Source organism: Monodelphis domestica, chromosome 1, assembly GCF_027887165.1.
Source record: "Monodelphis domestica isolate mMonDom1 chromosome 1, mMonDom1.pri, whole genome shotgun sequence".
Taxonomy (NCBI): domain Eukaryota; kingdom Metazoa; phylum Chordata; class Mammalia; order Didelphimorphia; family Didelphidae; genus Monodelphis; species Monodelphis domestica.
In genome coordinates this window covers 504,999,825-505,019,806 of record NC_077227.1, presented here as the reverse complement: position 1 = coordinate 505,019,806, position 19,982 = coordinate 504,999,825, and the positions used below count along the sequence as shown (strand labels likewise).

The 19,982-nt window shown below is 37.8% G+C and overlaps 1 protein-coding gene and 1 non-coding gene across 13 annotated transcripts in view; one reads left to right on the top strand and one right to left on the bottom strand.

Moving 5' to 3' along the window:
* Positions 1-3,569: 3,569 nt before the first annotated feature.
* STAU1 (staufen double-stranded RNA binding protein 1) overlaps positions 3,570-19,982 on the bottom strand; it is a 60,695-nt gene continuing 44,282 nt past the window's right edge. For 8 of the 12 annotated variants that reach the window (XM_007475764.3, XM_007475767.3, XM_007475770.3 and 5 more), the window contains 8 exons: positions 18,629-18,859; positions 12,786-12,929; positions 11,637-11,783; positions 9,497-9,572; positions 8,320-8,639; positions 7,396-7,518; positions 5,459-5,544; positions 3,758-5,288 (listed from right to left, as the gene is read on the bottom strand). In XM_007475764.3, coding sequence (XP_007475826.1) covers positions 5,273-5,288; positions 5,459-5,544; positions 7,396-7,518; positions 8,320-8,639; positions 9,497-9,572; positions 11,637-11,783; positions 12,786-12,929; positions 18,629-18,859 — 1,143 coding nt within the window. In that variant the 3' untranslated portion in view covers positions 3,758-5,272. Of the gene's footprint in view, positions 5,289-5,458; positions 5,545-7,395; positions 7,519-8,319; positions 8,640-9,496; positions 9,573-11,636; positions 11,784-12,785; positions 12,930-18,628; positions 18,860-19,982 lie in introns of all 12 variants that reach the window. The other 4 variants (XM_007475766.3, XM_007475768.3, XM_056812965.1 and 1 more) reach the window with 2 other exon arrangements.
* Positions 10,498-10,603, top strand: LOC130456620 (U6 spliceosomal RNA). The gene has a single exon (XR_008915690.1). It is a non-coding gene; the product is annotated as a U6 spliceosomal RNA (small nuclear RNA).

The window sequence follows — 19,982 nt, the reverse complement described above, 5'->3', positions numbered from 1 at the left end:
TCAGCAAACCAATATAAGAATACATCTTTACATCCAACACCACTTTTCACAACATTTCTGTTGCTCCGGTACCACAATGTACTGGGGCTTAGGGCTGTTCCTCTGAATAGTCCATAGCCCGTGAAGGTATTCAAATCTGATCCCTCACTGTTCTCTACCCATGTCTGGCTAGCACAATTAAGCACAGGAAGATTGTAGATCAGGTGCTGGAATGGCTTCAAAATAAACAACAAAACACTTCCCAAGGCCAGTCAGCAAGCCTTCAGTTCATGTATTCCCCTGAATAGTTGGGGATAATCTTCTAACTTAAGAGTCTCCTGCAAGAAGATGAATTACATGATGTAAATGAGCTATGAATGCTGTTAACATTAGCTCCATGGGAAAAGCGTTAAGAGGCCTGGAGATGCTCGCCTGGAAAGATTTAGAAGGGCCACAATGGCTATCATTGGCTAGCCAAAGGCTCAAAGGAAAGTAGAATTATCTTTCTGGTTCTACCAGAGGCTGGCCTCTCTCAGCTCCTTCCTGAAAAGTGATCATTCAGTCTTTACCTGAACATCTCTAGTGAAGGGAAGTACGCTGTCTTTGGAGGAGGTCCATTTTGCTTTGGTAGATCTCCAATTTATACGTTTTTCCTAAAAGCAACTTCCAACCTGTTTCTTTATTCCTTTTCTTTCTGTTCTGTGGCTATCAGAATATTGTCATTTTAACTGTTCTAAAACAGCTGCCAAAGTCCCTAGAAGTTACTTTGTAGCTTAAAAATGTGGCACTCCAAATTCCAGGTGTCTTGACTAAAGCAGAAATACCCAGCCTACCACCACCCCTCACTGCGCTCTATAAACAGGAAATAGCATTTCAGGGTGCCATATCAATCTCTGCTCCCTCATTTGTATGCTTGTCCTCCAGCTGAACTGCTGTCTAGCCATGCCTTCCTCATCAGTGTTCAAGATCTTTGAATTTCTACCAGCTTTGTGTTTCTGGGAAATGTGATGAGCATGCTGTCTGCCATGCCACAAAGCAATGAAAAATTGGCTGACAGCATAGAACCAAGCAGAGATTCCTGGAGCACTCCACTAGAGAAAGATGGTCACGGGGGACATTAAGCCAATTCCAAATCCACCGACCTGTACTTGATCATAATAAAATGAAATTTGTCGGGTGCTCTGCCAGAATATGGGCAAACTATATGGCTGCTGCTAGTAGTTCACAGTATCTCCCAAACTTATTTTCAATAAAAATTTTTTGTCAAAGTTGTGTCTTTCAACTTCTAAAGATAACTAATTCTACTATACTGAGATTATAAACTATCATAAGCATATCCTCACTTGGCTTCTAGCTTCAAAATACAGGCCTGAGATGATCCCTAATGTTTCCACTCTGTCCTCCCACTGCTGACCCTTACAGTTGACCTCTTGTGCGTTTCTTGAGGCGACCAGAAGCACTCAGCATTTCAGGTAGGAGACCCTGAGTTTATATACCTGTAACAGAGATAACACCAGAGTTGGACTGATTGCTGGTAGAATACAGTTTTAGAGCGGCAGACAATATTATAAAAGCCTCAAACTGGGAAGATCATATCAACATCACACCATAGAGATGGTGTCCAGAGACAAAATGGTCAATGCAGTTTATGTTTGGGGACACCCAGAGGCTTATTCATTGAAGCATCTCAGAATTAGAAGTTTTTAAAAAGCAAGAGCCATGCTGGGTAGGGGATAAGAAAAAAATTCTTTAAAAATAAATATGATTTAGAAACTAGAGAAAGAGATGCACCTACAATTTTGGCCCATCATTGTGTTCCTAATAAAAAGATTCAAGTCCTAGTTGTGCCCCATTATTGTGTGATCTTGCACATGTTAAATTCTCCCCTCTAGGTTTTAGTCTCATCTGTAAATGGGAATAATACTTGCGCTACTTACTTCATTTGGTTGATGATAGCTCTTGGTAAACTTGAAAATACTACACTGATGTGTTTATGTAAAATTCATAATACCTGATTTCCACCCCAGATGAAGCCTGCCCTTTCCATATCATATCAATCTGCCAAAGGTTACAAGGCAGTTGTAAAAATCTGACTCGGCTTGGAGAAATCCCATGCTAAACCTGTTCTACAAAATTCTGGTTCTGCAAAGGTTTTTTTTAAGCTTCTTAACTATAAAATTTACATATAATGATTAAAATCAATTTAACACTGTTTAGAAAGCACGTGACCCTGTGTAAGTCACTTAACTCCCATTGCCTCGCCCTTACCACTCTTCTGCTTTAGAATTCATACAGAGTATTGATTCTAAGAAGGTATGGGTTAAACAAAATAGTTTTAGAAAGCTTTTGTTACACTCTGGCTTCTGTAATAGTGTACCAAAATAAGTGTGTAAGTAGCCAAAAAGCATAAAAGAGAGATGCACAGGGGCATATTCTAATGCTAAATGTAGTGGTTGGTAGTCTTGGCTGTGAGTGGAGCACTTCAGCCCAATCTCACTAAGGCTCTGTGAGCACAGAATGACCTGGAGCCAGGGTTATAGTCACTCAATGATCCATTATTTCCTTGGGGTAAATGCTTACCCAAGGCCCCTCACACAGACCCTCTGCAGTAGAAGTATTGCCTCCATGTTTTACCAGCAAACTGTCATAGAGGATCTAAGCCAAATCATTTGAATTCTTGTTAAGTGAAAAGTACTAATGCCATTCAGCTTACTTCTTGTTTAAAAGAAATCTATGGGATAGCTTAGTGCCTCAGTGGATTGAGAGCCAGGCCTCTAATAGAGGCATGAGGCCCTGGGTTCAAATATATCCTCAGATACAGACTAGAAATGTGCCCTGAGCAAGTCATTTAACTCTTAATTCCTTAGATCTTATTGTTTGTTCTTCTGCCTTGGAACAAATAATTGGTATTGATTCTAAGATGAAAGGCAAGAGTTTTTAGTAAAACTACAGGAAATCTAGATGTTGAACTGACATCAAATGGTTTTCTTTTGCCTACTTTATAACTGGAAGCACTATAGAGATAGGAGGTCACATCTTAAGGGGTTAAAGGTCAACTTAATTTTTCAGATAATGAGCTTCCCATGTAGTTCTGTACCATTGGGGGTAAGAGTGTGTCTTAAGGTGGAAGCATGGTAGCCATCACAGCTTTTTCAAAGATAACACACATTGGAGTCTGAAATTCTGCAACTCCTTAGCAGGTTTCCAAATCACATTCATAGATCTGTCACTGCTGGTTCTGGTGGCCAGGATAAATTCAGTAGTGGGAACAAGGGTGAGGCTGCCCTATTTTGGTGCAGCTGTACCAGCTAAGGCACAGCTCACCTCCCCTGAGAATCTGGTCAATGTCTCTGGGAAAGGCCTGAGGCCTCCCCAACTCCAAAAGGATGCTTGGAAGGGAAAGCCAGTCTGCCAGTGTGGCCTCATGGGAGAGATCTAACAGAAACTTCAGAAGGGCCTACATCAGAGGAAGTTGTCCCTGTCCTGTTTACAACTGCACAACCATTAACAACATAGTCCAATGACCCATGAGATTTCAGGGTACAGAATCTATATTCCCTTTCTTTAGTCATTGCTCAAGATTACCAAGATTCATTAGTTGCAATTTTATTGATCAATTGTTTTTATATAAAGTTATTTCAGACCTTCTGATTACTGGCCAAACTGAATCACATTAGCATTACAAATCCTTCCCTCCACTCCCCTACAAAAAAGGTGGGCTAGGAAGGGGGAAGCAATCCAGCAATAATGGTATACAAGAATAAATTAACCCAAAAAATTTAGTATGACCATTTATTGGTGACAAACACTCAGTTTTACTTACATTCCATGGGGAGAAAAAATTTCCAGCGTGAACAATGAACTGAAGCAGTACTTAACTTGCAAGGCGACCGTGCTTTTTACCTGGACCATATGCAAAAACTTACTGCACACATTTCTGTGCACAATAACACAACATCAAAAGCAACACAGTTTTATATATAAACATCGTTAATTTTTTTCAGCCCTACATGGAGATGTAATTCAACAGTATAAAGCACTCAAGGAAAATCAATCTGCGGTTTTTATATGCACTACACTGAGATCATATCCTGTAGTGTTGTGAAAGCTGTGTGCCACAGAGAGCTATATATACACACACATTTATTCTTTAATAATCTTTAAAAAGAAAGATCAAAATTCATTTATTTTAAGTTCTGTTGTATTTAACAAAAAAAAAGGAAATAGTAAATGAACCAAATGATCATGTGAGCTTAAAATTCCTAAAATGTCCAATTTACATAACCATTGGGCAACTTCATCAAGGTTATATATATATATATATTCATATATATATTCATATATATAGATATTGATATCTTCATATCAATATCTATATATAGCTAGATAGATCTATCTGGGACATTAAACAGAATGGCACACAATTGGCATCATCGGAATGGTCCTAGGCCTTCCCGATAAAAACAAAGTGTAGAGCCACATACATGGATATGATCTTTGCAGGTTAGTTTACAGAGAACGTCAGTCTCGGACAAGTTTCTAAACTGTGCTATATAACTAGATACAATTGAGAAACTTTCAAATGAAAAAAACGTATAGTGTCGTTTCAATCAAAACAAAAAAGGAAACTCAGAATGTTTCACTGTCTTAGGATAAAGCAATGGTTATGATTTCTGTAACTACGAGGATGGAAGGGCTGCAGCACTCACTCTATAACAGGTTACACTGAATAGGAAGCATTTGATTTTCTCTGGTGCTTTCAGACGTGGGTCAAGTCTAACAACGCCTGTCAGGCACTGCTGTCCAGTGTCTGTCCCTAAAGGTTGGAGTTAGCCAGTTTGAGAAGGGGATTGCTTTCCATTTCTGGTTTCACACATCTATAAAAACACAAGACAAAGCACTGAAGAAGACCATGTGACTCCAGGATGATGAACAATTACTTCAGTGGAGAAAGGAGCACTCAATGCAAGAGCCCAAGAGTTGGTCTCCCTTCGTTTGGCCCTCCTTCCCCACAAACATATCCAAGCAGTAGCTTGTGCATGATTTTAGGTCTTGTCAGAACTCCCCCACTGCCACCTCCTGTCTGGCCCCACCAGAAGAAACCATGAGAGTTCACAATCACAGCCTCCTCCTCTTTGTCTCCATTCTCATCACTATTGCCTTCTTCTCCACTTCATCATTCACCACATCTTTCCGCCCCCTGGAGGCATCAGAAATTCCAAAATTGCAAAGCAGTTTCAGTATATTCAGTATATATGTTGAATTTTTAAAGTGGTTTGTGGCCAGAAAAGGTTCAGCACCTCCCACACCTTTAAAGGAAAAAGAACAATAACAAAAAAGTTAGGAGATGTAATGCAGTTAGACCCTGGCCCCTCCCCAAAAAAAGCACATGGAGGAAGTCCAGCAAATGGGCCTGGATTTACAGGTGAGGCTCACTGTGTGAGGGGATAAAAGATTCCCAAAGTAACAATTCACTCACACAGACATTGGTCCATTTCCTGTTCTTGGCATCTCTGTACTTTGTTGGTCCAACTCAGACAGCAACTTTAAAATGTTCAGTGCAGCCTGGAGAGGGGAAGAGAGAAGGAAGGACATTTTTCATTAACCTTGATGGGGGGGGGAATGGGGCTCGCACACCAATTATGACCAGAGTAAGATTGGGCAGCATCCCACTTGATTAGTTTGAGGAAGAACATTTCCCCATCTAAAGACACTTCTCTGATCCTCCCGATAGCTAGGAGATGGACTGGGGCTGTCTGAGGTGGGCCACAAGCTCTGGTGAATCCTATGCCTTGGGGTACAGGCCTGACCAGTCTAAATTAAAAGAAGCTCTTCTCCAGGGAATGCTGCTCACCAGAAGATGCATTTTTTCCCCCAGACATGCCAACTCATGAAAGTTGTCCACTAATGTATGGCAGGAGGATACTCATATTGAGGAAACTGCAGATTCTTTAGGTAAACATTAAGTATAAAAGGAATTTCACTGACAGCATGAGGTATTCCAGGGGCTGCCCATTAGGCTATGAAGAATTTCATTCGGTTAAGAGTTAAGAGGTTTCCAAGGTCTAACGAAAGGATAGACATTGGTCTAGGAAAGCACTGGCAAACCTTTTAGAGATCATGTCCCCCCAATTGCACCTTCAAGCTGCCTGTGAGCCCCCCGCATTACCCCAGACAGCAGAGGAAGTGCTCTCATTGGGTTGCTGGGGAGAGGGAGGGACAGGGCATGTGAGCAATGTCCTCAGGTGCTAGGAAGAAGAGGAAGGGAGCAGCCTCCTCCATTCCCCCCACCCGGCATGTGTGCCACATCTTCACCAACATGATCTGTTAGGAACATTATGACTCAAGACTACTGATTCTAGTCTCAAATGACAGGAGTAGTACGGGAAGGAAAAGAAGTTATTATAAGAAGGAAATAAAAATAAATATAGCTCTTTTGCTGGTGTATATCTTGTGCCAGGAGGAATAATTCTCCCCCTTGTGATTTAGATTTAATAACCAGAAGTATATACACCTCACTTATCCTTAAGTAGGGGAGGTCTGTGACCAACATGTGTGAAAGTGGGTGATGAATCAGAACCCACTGACTGCCCCCAGGCAGGCCTAAACAAAACTATAGACTATAATTAGTACAATAAAATAAAAGTAAAGGAAGGCACAGGAAGAGATGCAAAGAAGCATTTTTAAAAGAAGTTACAACTTTCTATAAGTTGTGTTCTTTGTTCTTCGGAGTTCTGAGTTGGAGGCGGCTGGTGAAGAATCTGTTTATGGGACCTGAGACCTTGGACTTGGTGAAACTGTTCTTAAATCTCTCACTTTCCTGGATTTTCTGGAGGGACTAGCTTCAGGAGAGGCCCCCTCATCGTGGAGGGGACCTTGAGGCTAAAACCCTTGTTTAATTTACCTCTGGGCCACATTTGCTGGGGCCTCTTAAGCCCTGCCTGGTTCTGAATGGGCCTCTCTATTCTACTCTCTCATTTTCTTACTTTCTACTCCTTCTCCTTTTGTAAATAAATTACTATAAAAAATCATTTGGAATTGAGTAATAGGTGACCATACTCTTAAAAATCCAACCCTTTAATTTTAACCCCTTACATTTTACCCCTTGCACCTGAGAAATGTCAGCATTATAGCTAGGTCGAAAGTCGACTAATTCTTTCTGAGAAATAGAATCAGAAATCTGTATGAACAACTCAGGATGTAACAACAATGTGGTGGGGTAGTATTCTGCATAAATGGGAGCTTGCAAAGAGGTAATATAGAAAGAGAGTGGATGTTCAAAGGAAACATGAGGTCAATAACCAATTGAACTGAGTGGAATAGCAACTGGTCTTTTAAATTTGCAGCTTTAACTTTAATTTTCAAACAAAAGAGCCATTCCAAAAATAGGTAAAATCACTTAAGTGTTTAACATACCATGTCATGGCAGGATTCCACATCCTTTCCAATTCCATGGCTGATCAGAGGTGGCTGAGAGGAGCAATTTATAAGAGAGACAAACTCATTCTTGTTGTTTTTTGGGAAGTCTTTGTACTCCACCTAAGAAGGCAATGAAAAAAATATTACTGTCATCTCTAAGGGCAACTAGGAAATTGCTTGTGTAACTTTCAGCTTGTCCTACAAAGGGGTTAGGAGGAATGGGCCAGAGGGATCCCGCCTGCTTTACTCTGGCTATCATTTCCATACTTGTCACTAGCAGTAGGCCTGGTTAGGTCAGAAAGGAGTCAAAGACCACAGACAAATATTTCTGTATTTCACACAGCCATGCAACCCTCATTAACTGGTTGCTGAGGAGATAGTGAGGTCTTCAAAGACACAATCAATCCTCACCTTTAAGTACCTCTCAAGGACCCTGATAACTATTAACTTCTCCAGTTGTAAAAAAAGCAATCACTTCTCCATCTTAGTGAACAAAATGTCATATGTAAAGAATGTCATCATCGTCAAAGGTGTCCCTTTCAAAGGCTATTTTATAAAAATGTCACTTAGTCAAGGGCTTAGTTTCTCCAGATGGCTTGTCTATTTTTTCAAAGGTACTAGATACCCTCTCAGCAACCAAGCTAAGTGACATGCCATTTTCCAATTCTTTCTTTCTTTCTCAGATCCACAATATAAAGTACCACTCTAAAAGCTGAATTAAAATTCTTAAAAGTCTAGATAGATCAAGGTGGAGGTTAATTCAGTCTTTTCCCTAAACAAAAGAAGATCTATAATTAGGTCTTGTTGATACACAGTAAATGTCCAAAAATAGTTCTATAAACTTTAGTAAGACCCTCTTTCCCTAATAAGCTGCAAGATGTGAAAAGACAAGTCAATGGAATGTGGTCCACAAAAAATTACCTGGATTCCTTGGACATTGGAAAGGTAATCCAGTTGTTCAGAGGGTCTGGTAAGTGGCCCGTGGGGGACATGGCCTGAGGAGATGTTATTCTTTAAAATGGTCTCAGCTGTTGGGGAGGTCCCCCCATACAATAGCTCTCTAGCAATCATGGCTGTGACAGTTGCCTTGGCAGGATTCGGAGCTACCCTGGTAAACTCTTTGGTATGATGTCCTTGATTGACTCCTACAGCCTGTGCCACTTCAGGCACCATGGGAAGAATTCCTGCTGGAAGTTGCTGATGACTGAGATAAGGCATCCTAAATTCATCTTCCTTATTACCTAGGGAGACATGTACATAATTTCAAAACATCCACTGAACCCGAATGTATGATAGATATTAAAACAAAAGGCAAAGTGGCAACATGCACATAAAATCATATGGAATTAAAAGTATATGTGTTGTCATATATAGATGGGGCATCACCAATCAATATTTAAAATGTTATACAAACCCAAGGATCAGCAATGCAACTTGCTTGCCAAATTGGAGCATAGTCTCAGAGAGAGATGCAATAGAAACAAAGGAATGATGGGACTGAACTCAAGAAAAAGGAGGCAACAAGTCCCTGAAAAGTCCCTTCTTATCTATTCACTTTTGGGATAGACTAAGATGCATGTCAGAGTTGGATGAGACCTTAGAACACAGAGCTAGGGAAGAGTCTTAAAGATTTACTTATCTAATCACTTCATTTTATGGAAAATGACATTTGGAAAGGGAAGTGACCTGCCCAAGGTCACAAAGCCTGCTAATTGGAGAGCTAGGGCTAGAACTCAGGTCTTGAGATTCTTAGTGCAAGGGGAAAAAAAGTGAAAAGAAAGAAGGCAAGAAGAAACAATAAATATTCAAATTGTTCTATATGGAACAGCATGTAAGGGAACATGAGGAGAAAGACAAAGAAAGAAACAAAGGAGACCAATGAAACTGCTACTTAGCCAAAGTAAAATCAATAAAGCAAAAGGTTCCAATGACAAAGGCAAGTACAGGGTAGAGAGAATTTTGGGGCAGGAAAAAAAGAGATAAACAAGTATAAATCATAAAGTAATACTAACTGATAATTCCTTTTCCCCCTCCACAAAATACAATATGCACATCATTAGACCAATCCATTTCAAAATTCCAATGAGGTTACACTTACTGGTCACATTTTCATCACCAGAGTTGGGCTCAAAAAAGGTAACTTTTCTTCCATCACCTGGTTTCTTTACTGGGGTCTTAAAAAAACAAAGTCAGAGACAAACCAATAGCATTTCTCTAAAGAATTTGATTGCACAGAGGAAAAATTAGCTCTTGGTATTTACAAGTCAGGAAAAGGTCCATGGGGTTCTGGTTTGGAGTTCTAGATTAGCTCTATCATTCCCCAGAATTGTGCAGGAGCACAGGGTCACCACTCCCGTATGCAAGAAAACCCAATACAAGGCCCTTCACTCTCCCAGAGAATATAAGATCAACCACCCACCCAAGATATGCTGCATTTCTCCTATTAATACAGAAAACCATCAAACTTCTTTTTTTTTCTGTGTCCTCGGACACCAGAGCTATATGAAACATGGTTTTCTCTTAACCCAAAAATGCTAAACAATGGCATTCAAAGGAAGAGCAGTAAGAAATGGACAACTTAACCCAAAGGAGCCAAAAGATGATCAAATAATGTGAAATCGCATTAATGCAAAGGAACTTTTTTATTGAGCCTTAATTTATAAATCAAAGAACATTCTGGGACTAACATCATCATCAAGTGAGATGAAAAGCAAGATACTGTTTCAAACAGAACAAAGGCAGTGTGGTGTAGTGGAAACAGCACTGGAAGGGAAGGCAAGAGATCAAGGTTCAAGTTCCAGCTATCAATACCTTTCTATGTGACTGGACAAGTCATTTCCCTTCTTGGGGCCTCAATTTCCTCATCTACAAAATGAAGTGATTGCACTCAATGACCTTTAGAGGCCTGTCCAGCTCTGACAGTTTATGACTGAATCGTCAAAGACATAGATTTAAATTCAGTCAAATGGAACGCCACCCCCCCTCCTCCCACCCCCACCTTCGTAATTAATGCTAAAGCTACCCTTGCAAGTTTTGGGCAGGAAATTTTTAAAAGCAAAGTCAATGTTTAGATAGGACATATTAAAATGAGGCAGTTTACTGCTCACTTTGGCAGCACATATACTAAAATTGGAACGATAAAGAAAGATTAGCATGGCCACTGCACAAGAACTACATGCAAATTCATAAAGCGTTCCAAATTTTTAAAAACAAATAATTAACACAAGGCAGTTTAGGGCTTCTACTGTTCTGAAGAAGCAGCTGATAATTTTTCTTAGAGCTGTGTGGAGCACAAGTGAACCAAACAATCAGGGTGTTTTCAGGGTTATCCTGACAAAACCATTTAAAAATGTGAAAGGAGAAAATCATTAGAAATTTCACTAGGATGAACTGCTTGTCCATTCCTGTGAACAACTGAAAATGTCCAGGATGACTTTGATATCATCTGCCATTTCTGAGCACCAGGTAACCTGCATTAGCAGGGAAAAAAATTTCACATCAAAACCCCCAGAAATCTGTGCCTTCTTTTCCAAATCTGACATCACACTCTGTCTGTGTTCTGGAAAATCAAGCCTTTATCACTCACTAATGTAAACTTCAGGTTAACCAGACTCCTAAGCACACTTTACTGGAGAGATCCTCAACCTGTGATTTATTGATAAGAGGGAACTCCCAGATGACAAAACCTCCTTTACCAAAGCAGGACAACACCATCTTTGCATCTTAATTTTAGAGAATTTCCTACAGCTGTCAGAGGTTAAGTGACTTAGTTAGGGTCACAAAATCATCTCTGTCAGAGGTAGGACCTGAACCCAAGGCTTCCTGGCTCTAAGAAGAGTTCTTCAACCATTTTGCCATTCTGCCTCTATATGCCAAGATAAGACTAAATTGCACACAAATTCCAAGCACAAGTAGCCATCATTTTACAAGAAGAGGAAAGGAATTGATTTTGAACAACTGTCCAGTGCCTTTAAGGCACTAAACAAGGATAAAAATTCAAAAATGATTCTGTACAGGCAGTCTGTAGATACTTAAAAGATATCACCCTGCTTCTGACCACAATCTCATGCTTGAAGTGTTGAAACAACTACTCCATCATTTTCTTTAAAGATATGATTTTTATGACTTTCTTAAGAACCTTGTTTAATGTTGATTCCTATTTGATCCCAAATTGAGATTGAGATTATAGCTGTCGCTGAATGACAGAAAAAGAAATTAACATGCAGGGGGTTGGTTACCTTTTCTTCTGTCTTTAGTGCTGGCTTGGGGGGCTGGGCTTGGGGGACTTTGAAACCTAGGATCTCTAACATATTTTCAGCTGCATTGCGCTTTGCTACCTTCTTATTTGTGCCCATTCCTTCAGCAGTATGGCCACCAACTTTGACCTGCACAAAGTCAAGCAACACATCTGTAATTAGGTGTTTGGTACAAATATCAAAACCATGGTTGTTCTGTTAAGGAATGAATAATCTAAGAAAGGTGAACTGGCTTAAAAGTTTCATCCAAGTTGATGTCCATTTATAAAGTCACAAACCCTAGAGCACTTCTAATACAGAGAGAATAAAAGAATTAGTATAAATAAACTTTAATGGTCTTTCCAGGACTAACTTCTACACTATTCTTTGCTAAAAGTCCCTTCTAACTTTGATCTTCTAAGAATGATTTACTTCATCTCATGGTCTCCTATTAGTTCTTCCTCTAAGTGATTCTAGGTATAAAAAAATGGGCATACCAAATGCGTAGGTAAAAAAACTAGCTTAGAACAGCCTGGATGACTTGCTGCTATAGTCCTGTAAGAAAGAACACAACAATCTCACCTATCTGAAGTCATGTATGGATGAAAGGCTAAAGATGGTTTGGGAGGAAAACCTCCTGACTAAATTAGTAAAGAGTATTTAGAATTGTTGACTAAACCAGTCATATCATTTACAGAGTTTAAAGAGGGATCACAATATTACAGTAGGACATTTAAAAAGTGGGTAAACATTTCAAAGAATGTTTTCTCTCAAACAGAGTCTGGTATCCAAATGTAAGGTTACATTAGGCTGCCCACATGACAGAATTTCACTAAGCCCAGCAAAACCTTTCTATATACCATCAATTCCAGGAGCAAGAATAGACTTGCAGGGAAGCAATATACCCCTAAGCAACAAATTCTAGGCAAAAACTGGGGAAAATTTAAGAGTCATCCTTCTGAAGGGCCATATGGCAATGGTAACAAACCTATGGGGGTCAATAAGATACAAATCTAAGTTGTCGCCTATATGTTAAATACTTGATAACAAAAGAAGAAAAACAATAAACAAAACTACATTTTCATTAACATTTTCAGTCTATTAAAAATGGTCATCTTAGCATGGCCAAGCCCAACCTACCACTTCACCTACCTGCATCACAAACTCTCTGCGACGAGGAAGACCTCGCTCAGTGAGAAGCATGTATTCAGGCTCCTTATCTTTTTTGGCCTGTTGGATCTGGGCAAGACGGCTAATAGGATTCATTCCTTGACCATATTCTGGGCTTGTCTGTAGCTGAAGAAGAAATAATGTTAGTGAATTTGGCTGTCACATTATTGAGGGAAATAACCTAAGACTCGAGGTGAATACTAATTTCAATTTAATAAGCTGGTTTAAAAAGTTATAATTTAAAAAAATGAGATTTGTGAATCTCTATGATGGCTATGAAAACATGAATTTAAAATCTGCTCCTCACAAATTAATACTATCTTAAAACAAATCATGAATCATTACATGAAAGCTAAACAAAAGATTTTACTGAATACAGAATCACTTCCTTTCACCAAAAAGCAGTGTGTTTTCATAGAACATTTAAAAAAGACAAGAGCCCTGGGTTCACACTTTAGCTTCTATACCAGCCACATGGACTGAGACATATTATTTAGTTTCTGTGTCTCAAATCCTTTATCTGTAGCATGAGCATATTTGGTCTGCTTAGTTCAGAAGAAGACAATGAAGAAAGTGTTTTATTAAACAGTTAAACAATGTAACGTGCTATAAAATATGAACTGCTATAAAAATGTAAAAATGAATGTTAATAAGTCAGAGTACAAAAACATATACAGAACATTTTATCAATATAACATTCAAAAGGGGACAGCTGGGTGGCTGAGTGGATTGAGAGTCAGGCTTAGAGATAGGCGGTACGAGGTTCAACTCTACCTTCGGACACTTCCCAGCTGTGTGACCCTGGACAATTACATAGTATTGGTTCTAAAACAGAAGGTGAGGGTTTAAAAAAAATAGCACTCAAAATTTTAGATACAAAATGAACTTTCTGCACAGATGAATTTCTATATTATTGGCAGATAAGTAAAAGCTGTAATCTGCTCAACTGACATAAACTACAAATCTTTGTAGTTTAAGAAAAGCACTTTGGGATATATGTGGAGGATTGGTAGAAGAGGTGAGAGACTCAAGGTAGAAAGTCAAATTAGAAGTTGTAATAGTCCAGGACAGAGGGCGTGACCTAGGGTGGTGGCTTGTGTGAGTGGAGAAAAAGGAATGGGGACAAGAAATGTTATGGAAACAGACCTGATAAGACTTGAAAACTGACTAAATGAGAGAGAAGGAAAAGCTGAAGCTAACTCAAGGATTTTGAGCCTGGGTGACTTGAAGGATGATGACATCATTGACAGAAAAACAGAACATAGTAAGAGGAGCTAGATGTTTGTTTATTTTGGGGGGGGGAGGGAGAGAAGAAATTAATGAGTTATATATGTTGAATTTAATAACTTTTAAAAAGTATTCTATGGATATCCAAATGGAGATATTAAAAGTAAATGAAGACAAAAGCCAACACATTTTTTTTTAATCTTTACCTTCCATCTTGGAATCAATATTGTGTATTGGTTCCAAGGCAGAAGAGTGGTAAGGGCTAGGCAATGGGGGTTAAGTGACTTGCCCAGGGTCACACAGCTGGGAAGTGTCTGAGGCCAGATTTGAACCTAGGACCTCCTGTCATTAGGCCTGGCTCTCAATCCACTGAGCTACCCGGCTGCTCACCCTAACACATTTATATAATGCTTTAAAGTTTGAAAAATGTTTTATATATATTATTTTATATATGTTATTTCAATTGAACCTCAAATTAACTATGTAATGTAGGTGCTATTATTATGCCCACTTTACAGATGAGACAATGTCGCACACAATATACTACCTCCTGCCCTGGTATAGACCTGGAGTTCAAAGGAAAGATTAAGAATTAGTAATTTAGAGGCAATCTCTGTTACGAATTAGAAATATATAAAAGTTAGGGGTGATTTCTGCCGAGATGGTTATTAAACCCATAATAATAGATGAGACTACCAAGGAAAAGAACAGAGACAAGAAGACTTAGGGAGCACCTTTGGGAGTTCTCGTGATTAGGGTGTAAGAGCAAGATAATAATTCCTGGAAGAGGTTGAAAAAGAGCAGTCACATAGGTAAGAATAAAACCAGTGGAACAAAGACATGGAAGTCACTGTAGAAGAGAGAATTCAGGTGAAAGAGATACCAAAAAAATTGAATACTGCAGTCTTAAAGCTTAAAGAAAATAAAGACTGAGAAAAGGTCATTAGATTCTGTAATTTAGACACTGGTTATAAGAAATAAGAAAACAAAAAAAATTATAAGCTATTACTATATAATTATAATGACCAAGGTTAGACTTGAAGGAGAGTTAAGAGAATATGCATCACTACCTTCTTTGCAGAGGTGGGGAGTGATGGTGAGTGTTGTTGAACTAAAAAAAAATGATCTTTCTTATTCTTTGTTGGGAAAAGGGAGCAATGAATTAGGAAATGAAAATTATAAAAACAAAAGATACCATCACTAAGAATTTTTAATATCAATGAGGTGGATAGTGTAGACTTCCTAGAAGGAAACTCCAGGTGGTGAATATTTATTTAGTGGGTTGAGTTTTTTTGTAAGCTGGGAGGAGAGATGGAAAAGGCACTAAAGACATTCTTAACGTATACAATGAGGCAGTTCTTACTTAAGATTCACTTGGTTCCAAAGGACAGAACAAATGGGTAAAAGGTATAAGAAAAAAGTTTTCAACTCATTGTTGGTTGTTCTCTCTTATCTATCCTCTACATATGTTCCAAAGTGATTTTCCTGAAGCATGCAAATGGCAACATCATTTACAAATTCAATAAACTCCAATAACTTTGTTACTTTTAGGACAAAATACAAACCATCATCATTTAAAACCTTTCATAACCTACCTTTCCAGGTTTAGTATACGTGATGTTCCAAAAATCTTAGGACAGTTTTACATTATTAAAGCTGACATTCTGTATATTACTTCCTTTCTCACATTCCATATGCCCCAATCTGGTCTTGTTGATGCACCACATGCAAATTCTTCATCTTCTGGCATTGTGCCTTTATAATGGTTATTACCCATTCTTGGAGAATCCTCATCTCTGTTCTAAGATTCTTTAATTTCCTCCAAACCCTGAGTCAAGCATTAACTTCTATATGATGCCTTTGCTGGTCCTTCCTAATTCCAGAGTCTATGAACAAAAACTTCTTATTTATTTTATGTACATGCACACACACAAATATGTATATGTATATGCCTAAGTATGTATGTGTATATATACGTTTCCCTGACAGGAATTTAGAATTGTTTTTGTTTTGCTTTTTAATTCTAGCACACAGCAGTAGCTTAGCAAATGTCTGTTGAATGCCCCAAAACATAGGATCATAGGTTTAGAGCAGGAATGGGCCTTCCTCACATCCACTACTATTTCATTTTATAAGTCACAAACTGAGGCCCAGGGAGGCTGGGTAAATCATTCTTCTGAAATGTTTTTTTGGATACTATGGATGTTAGAGGGGATTCAGAATTATGAAAGGAATTGAACTATGTCATCTCAAAGGTTTCCTCCAATTCTAAAGTTCAGCAAGTCAACTAGTCTTATTGATGAAAGAATAGCTAAAGGAGTTTGGAGCAAATGAATAAAATGGAATGTGTGTTGTAAGAAATGTTGAATAGGCAATATGGAAATAGGTTTTGATCAAGGATAAATGTAAAACTCAGTAGAATTGTGCATCAGCTACAGGAGGGGGGTGAGGGAAAGAACATGATTCTCTTAAGCAGGGGAAAATGTTCTAAATTGACTAATTAAATAAAATTTTTTTTTAAATGTGGCCCCACACATTGGGGCCACACTTAACTCAAAAAAAAAAAGAAAAGAAAGAAAAGAAATGTTGAATATGATAACTAGAGAAACATGTGAGAATTTATATGAACTGAGAGAAGAGTAATACAAATGAATGAGTGGTTAAAGTGAAGTCACATGACTCAGGACTGAATTCTAGCACTGTCACCTACTATATGTGTGACCTTGGACCACTCACTATTTCTTCATCTATAAAATTAGGGGGTTGGAATAAATTTTTATGCTCCCTTTTAGACTGACATTTATGATCTTATGATGCAAAATAAAGTAGAACTAGGAAAGATTTTATATGTACATATAAAAATACTATGACGATATAAAAAAGAACAATAACAAAACTATCAGTTAGGAGATGATGGATATGGGATACTGGACATAATGTTAGCTGTTGGGTTTTTCCCAGAAGTGCTGGCTAATTTGCTGAATGGAGGCCTTTTTCCTTCCTTTTAAAATTTTTTTGCTCTTTGGAAAAGCTTTCTTTTTTTTTCTTAAAGCCCTTACCTTCCATCTTAGAATCAATACTGTCTATTGGTTCTAAGGCTGAAGAGTGGTAAGATCTAGGCAATGGGGGTTAAGTGACTTGCCCAGGGTCACACAGCTAGAAGTGTCTGAGGCCAGATTGGAACCCAGGACCTCCCATTTTTAAGCCTGGCACTCAATCCACTGAGCCACCTAGCTGCCTCTATGGAATAGCTTTCTGAGATAGGGAAGGCATAAGGATATAATTGAAAATATAGAGTATGCAAAACCAAAAGAAATCAATAAACATTTCTTTAGAAAAAAATCAATAGGTACAATATGGTTAAAAACAGAAGGAAAGGTCCCACATTTTGCAAAATAATAGTAACATTTTTGTAATAGCAAAGAATTTCAACAAAGTAGGTAACCACTGATTAGGGAATGCCTTAAAAAAAAGTATAGCATATAAATATAATGGAAAATTATTGCATTCTCTAAAATAACAAATGTGAATAATTCAGAAAAGCATGAGAAGATTTACATGAATTGATGAAAACTACAACAAGCATAATTAAGAAAAAATCCACAATGATTACAATGTAAATGGAATGAAAACACTCCAACTGAAGGTTATATTATTGTAATAACCAAGCAGGTCCCAGAACAGGTGAGAAAATGCACCTTCCTATCATCATCAAAGAAGTAGGAGACTTATAGTTATGAAATACTACATATACTACAATAGGCAAAATTAATGTATCAGTTGGTTTCATTTGATTGCTTTTTATTCCTCTTTCTTTTTATTTTTTGTTACAAAGGATATTTTGCTACCTAGAAGAGTCAAGAGGGATACAGAAATGAATGTTAATGTGAAGACATAAAAAAGTGACATTTAAAAAAGAAGTCATGGAGTTATGTTAAAAATGTTATTCCCTGGAAAACATTTCAAATATGTTGTGGTATGTGAAGTAATGTAGAGTGAAGTGAGCCAATCTAGAAGAATAATTTAAAATTTACATCAATATTATAAAAATTAACAATTCTGAAGAATTTTATGAACTGAAAAAGAATGAAACAAAAAGAATCAAGAGCACAATTTGTACACTGACAACACTACTAAAAAACCAAGCAACATTAAAAGCTTTAAGAACCATCATCAATACAATTTTCATTCATGAAGCCAAAGTATTGATGATGAAATATGGCCTCCATGGCAGAGAGGTGGCAGATTTAGGGCACAGAATGACATAGATATATTTTTAAATAAAGCTATTGAAGAAAGATTTTTTTGTTTGACTATGGATATTCATTGAAAGAAATTTGTTGTTTTTTAATGGGGAGAGAGATGGAGGAGGAGGAGATAATAGATTTGTTCTTTTTTTTTAAATAGAGTAGGGGTGCTACAAATGTTGAATGTTACATGCACTTTTAGATGAGGTCACTATTAGTTTTATTTAACAGTTTAATTTCATCACGAGAAACTTCTCACAGGAAGTCTGTGGTAGTAAAATGCAAATGTATATAATGCAAACAATGAATGGCATTAATAAAACCACAAGTGACAAAAAAATGTGTTCTAACCTTAACTATAGATTTCGTTTTCTTTTTAATTCGTGGCTTCATTTTCTCAACTGTTGGAAGTGGAGGTAATTTCTTTAGTTCCTCAAGGACAGCTATAGCAGCATTTTTCTTTGAAATCTTCTTGCTTTTTCCTTCACCTTCACCCATGAATTCACCAACTGACACCTTTGTCACAAAACTCTTCATGTGAGGTGGGCCACTCTCCCTGGTGACCTGTTTCAGAGGGAAAAACTGAGTGAAAGCGTGATAAACACTTATTAAAAATGGTAGGGGACACTGGTTATAGCAAAGTTCATTAACATGAGATACAGAATGGGGGTTAAAGGACAGAATTTCTAAGTATGATCTGACATTTCAAGGAAATGTACATAAAGGAACATTTTTCTCATCATCTCTTTCAAAGATATTTTGTTGTTTTCTCCTTTTTAGTGATGCTTTATAGTTGCAGTTCTAAAAGCTCTTGAGAGAATTTAGCATCACTCTACAGGATGTTATGCTACAGTAGTAGAGATTTTTCTCATTTTACAAACAAAACAACTAAAACCTATTAAAGAAGTAACACAACTTGCCCAAAGTCACACAGCAGAGTGGTACATGACAGAAAGAACCCTGAATTTGGAGTAAGAAAACTTGGATTCAAATCCAGGATAGGTCAATCCCTTGGGCAAGTCACTTAACATCTCTAGATCATGGAGTCTTCATCTATATAATGAGGGAGTTGAACATGATGACCTCAAAGATCTCCTCTCTGAGAACCCATATGGTTCTATGAACTTGAATATGGTACAAAAATAAGATTCTTTGTAATTCCAAAGTCACCCTGCACAACCAGGATTAGAATTCAAGCAATAGACTTCCCACTCTACCACAGTTCATAATACATACAAGTATCTCTGGTCTCAGAGGGAACATATCAATTGACTCAAAACCTGATGAAGGACAAATAATATCATCTCTTTTCTCAAATTTGGGTTTTGATAGCCACGATAGAGAGATTGAGACCCCAATGACAAATAACTTTAAAAGGAGGCTAAGAGCCAAAGCAGCTATTGCTAAAGAAGACACTACACATTTAATTCCTTCCCAGTATAGTTATGCTTTGCAAATATGACACATATATAAATACAATAAAGTGCATACAACTTTAGTAATACATTTGCATGTATCAAAAACTCTGTTTGAATAGTACAGTACCTGGCTTAAGGAAATAATTAATCATTAACTGAATTTCTGACACATTTCAACATGCGTTCCTAAACTTTTTCTTCATCCAATCCATTTCTAGGTATCTAAGTATTCCCCATAAATTCAGGCTCAAACTTATCATGTTAACGCAAATAACAAAAACTCAGTT